Source organism: Gymnoscopelus microlampas (genome assembly GCF_963454915.1).
Source record: "Gymnoscopelus microlampas genome assembly, chromosome: 3".
NCBI lineage: Eukaryota > Metazoa > Chordata > Actinopteri > Myctophiformes > Myctophidae > Gymnoscopelus > Gymnoscopelus microlampas.
Window position 1 is genome coordinate 26711181 of NC_139940.1, and position 2500 is coordinate 26713680.

Here is a 2500-nt window from a genome sequence, read left to right on the forward strand (position 1 = left end):
TCTGTCCCTGCATTATGCAGTCGAACAGGAATAGAGAGCGTATTTGTATGTTTGTACATTTATTCACGTATCGCCTGACTCCACCCACCCTTCTGGTTGTCCAATTGAAAATTGCTGTCCTCGTTGCCCCCAGTGATGGCATAGGAGACACCGTCACCATCAGGGTCCTTGGCGTGGACAATGGCCACAAGGGTCTCTGGGCCGGCATCCTCACTGAGGAAGGTTTTATAGCTAGAGGAGCGTAGAGGGAGAGTAAAGACAGAATGGGGATTGGGGGCAGGTGGATTAAGGTAGAGGGGGGGGGGGGGGGGGGTGAAAAGGGTGGAAGGGAGGAGAAAGGATGGGAGAGAGGGAGAGAGAAACGGTTAGGCACACACATACGTATACTGATATACTGTAATACCACAAACATCCACAAACAATCAATTTTTCCATTGCACCGCAAGGAAAAGTAATTACATGACTTGTGTTCATGTGTGTGTGTGTGTGTGTGTGTGTGTGTGTGTGTGTGTGTGTGTGTGTGTGTGTGTGTGTGTGTGTGTGTGTGTGTGTGTGTGTGTGTGTGCGCTTGTCCTCAATGTCTTTGCTCTTGGCTCTACTCACTAAATGACACCTCACAGCTATGTGATTACAAAACGCCAAGATGAGAAGAGAGGAAAAGAAGAGAGAAGAGTCTAAGAGAGTGCATAAAAACATAACCGACATAAACAAGGATGAATACAGAAACTAAAATAGTGCAGGTTGTAGATGAAGGAAGATGAAAAGGAGAAGTGTGAAGGAGAGAAAGAGGTAAAGGAGAGACAGAAAACATGTCAGAGTTAAATTAGAAGAGAGAACGTTGTGACACAAAAACAGATGCGCTTAAGAAGATGAAAATATCCACAAATACCTAAACGTGTTGTTAACAAGAAGAGGGTGAGAGACAGGATTAGTGAGAAAGAGAAAGAGAGGTGGAGGAGAGAAGGGACAGAAGGGAGAAGGGAGAGAGAGAGAGAGCACACCAGAGAGCACTGATGAGAAAGTAGAAAAAATTAATGAAGGTGTAAATGGAGAGGAAGACCAGAGTGCCAATATGCACATGACAGCCAGATAGAAAGGCTTGGGAGCAGGTCTGAACTGACCATCGGGAGATACAGGATTATTGCCAATGATAGTGCTTAAACTGCTCTTAAGGCCTGGTATCTTGGCTACTTGAGCTCATAGACTGGCTGCTAGACATAAACAGACAGACAGACAGACAGACAGACAGACAGGCAGATAACTTACATGCTCTGGGAGAAGACAGGCACCTCATCGTTACTGTTGGCCATTCGGATGCGGACGGAGGCAGTGCCCGTTCGCGGTGGCATCCCTGCGTCCACGGCAACCACCACAAACTCGTACATGTGATTGGGCCGCTCATAGTCCAGGCGTTGACTGGGGCTGACCACGCCCCTGGAAGTGATATCAAAGTCGGGACTGTGGACGAAATAGGAGAGCTCCGAATTCACGCCTGTGTCACAGTCCCTGGCCAGGACTAGAGGAGAGGAGAGAAGAGAGGAGGAGGGAAGAGAAGAGAAGAGGAGGGGAGGGAAAGAGACACTTCGATTAACTGGTTAATTGACTGCCTGGCTTTATTTGTTACCTCAAACTATAGAACATACAGTATGCAATAATATGTTTCTCCACACCAGTATCACACATTCTATACAAGCTGTCCATATTTGGGCAAAATATTTGGGCAAAATATGTGTGTGTGTGTGTGTGTGTGTGTGTGTGTGTGTGTGTGTGTGTGTGTGTGTGTGTGTGTGTGTGTGTGTGTGTGTGTGTGTGTGTGTGTGTGTGTGTGAGTGTGTGTGTGTGTGTGTGTGTGTGTTATAATATTATTTAGATACAGACCCATGTTGTTTAGACAGATGCTAGGTTTGATATTGACCTGGTATCCTAGTTTCTTTGAGGTACTACATTGTTATATTTGCACTATGCTTAAGTGACTATCTACCTTGTTTGTTAACAAAAATTCATGCTTATTCTGCTTGCGCTAATTTAGCAGTTGTACGTCACTCTGGTAAGAGCATATCTGCCAAATACCTAAATTGTAAATTGTAGTGTGTGTGTGCGTGTGTGTGTGCGTGCGTGCGTGCGTGCGTGCGTGCGTGCGTGTGTGAATAAGTGCGTGTGTGCGTTTGTGCTGTGCACCACAGGGCCAGGGACTGAGACAGAGAGACTCAGGCTTCATTAAATGTAGAGCCGCTAATAGCAGAGCTCTCCAGGCTAATGATTAGCATTTATAATGTTCAGCTGTGGACCACAGGCTACCTAAATTATACATGGAAGGGCTAGGAGAGCAGAGGGGACTGTGTGTGTATGTGTGTGTCCTTGTGTGTCCGTGTGTTTTAATTTCCGTCATTATGCTTAATAGCATAATCCAGGATTGCTGAAGGGCTGTGTGGGCGGTAGAGAGGTGGGAGAGAGAGAGAAAAAAAAAAAAAAGAGAGAGAGAGAGAGAGAGAGAGAGAGA

The 2500-nt window shown here is 46.1% G+C and overlaps 1 protein-coding gene across 1 annotated transcript in view; it reads right to left on the reverse strand.

The window, feature by feature from the left end:
- LOC311041797 (neural-cadherin) overlaps nt 1-2500 on the reverse strand; it is a gene marked incomplete at its 5' end in the record, with an annotated part of 161866 nt that overhangs the window by 76088 nt on the left and 83278 nt on the right. The window contains 2 exons of the mRNA XM_084052282.1: nt 89-231; nt 1267-1516. Coding sequence (XP_083908408.1) covers nt 89-231; nt 1267-1516 — 393 coding nt within the window. The remainder of the gene's footprint in view (nt 1-88; nt 232-1266; nt 1517-2500) is intronic.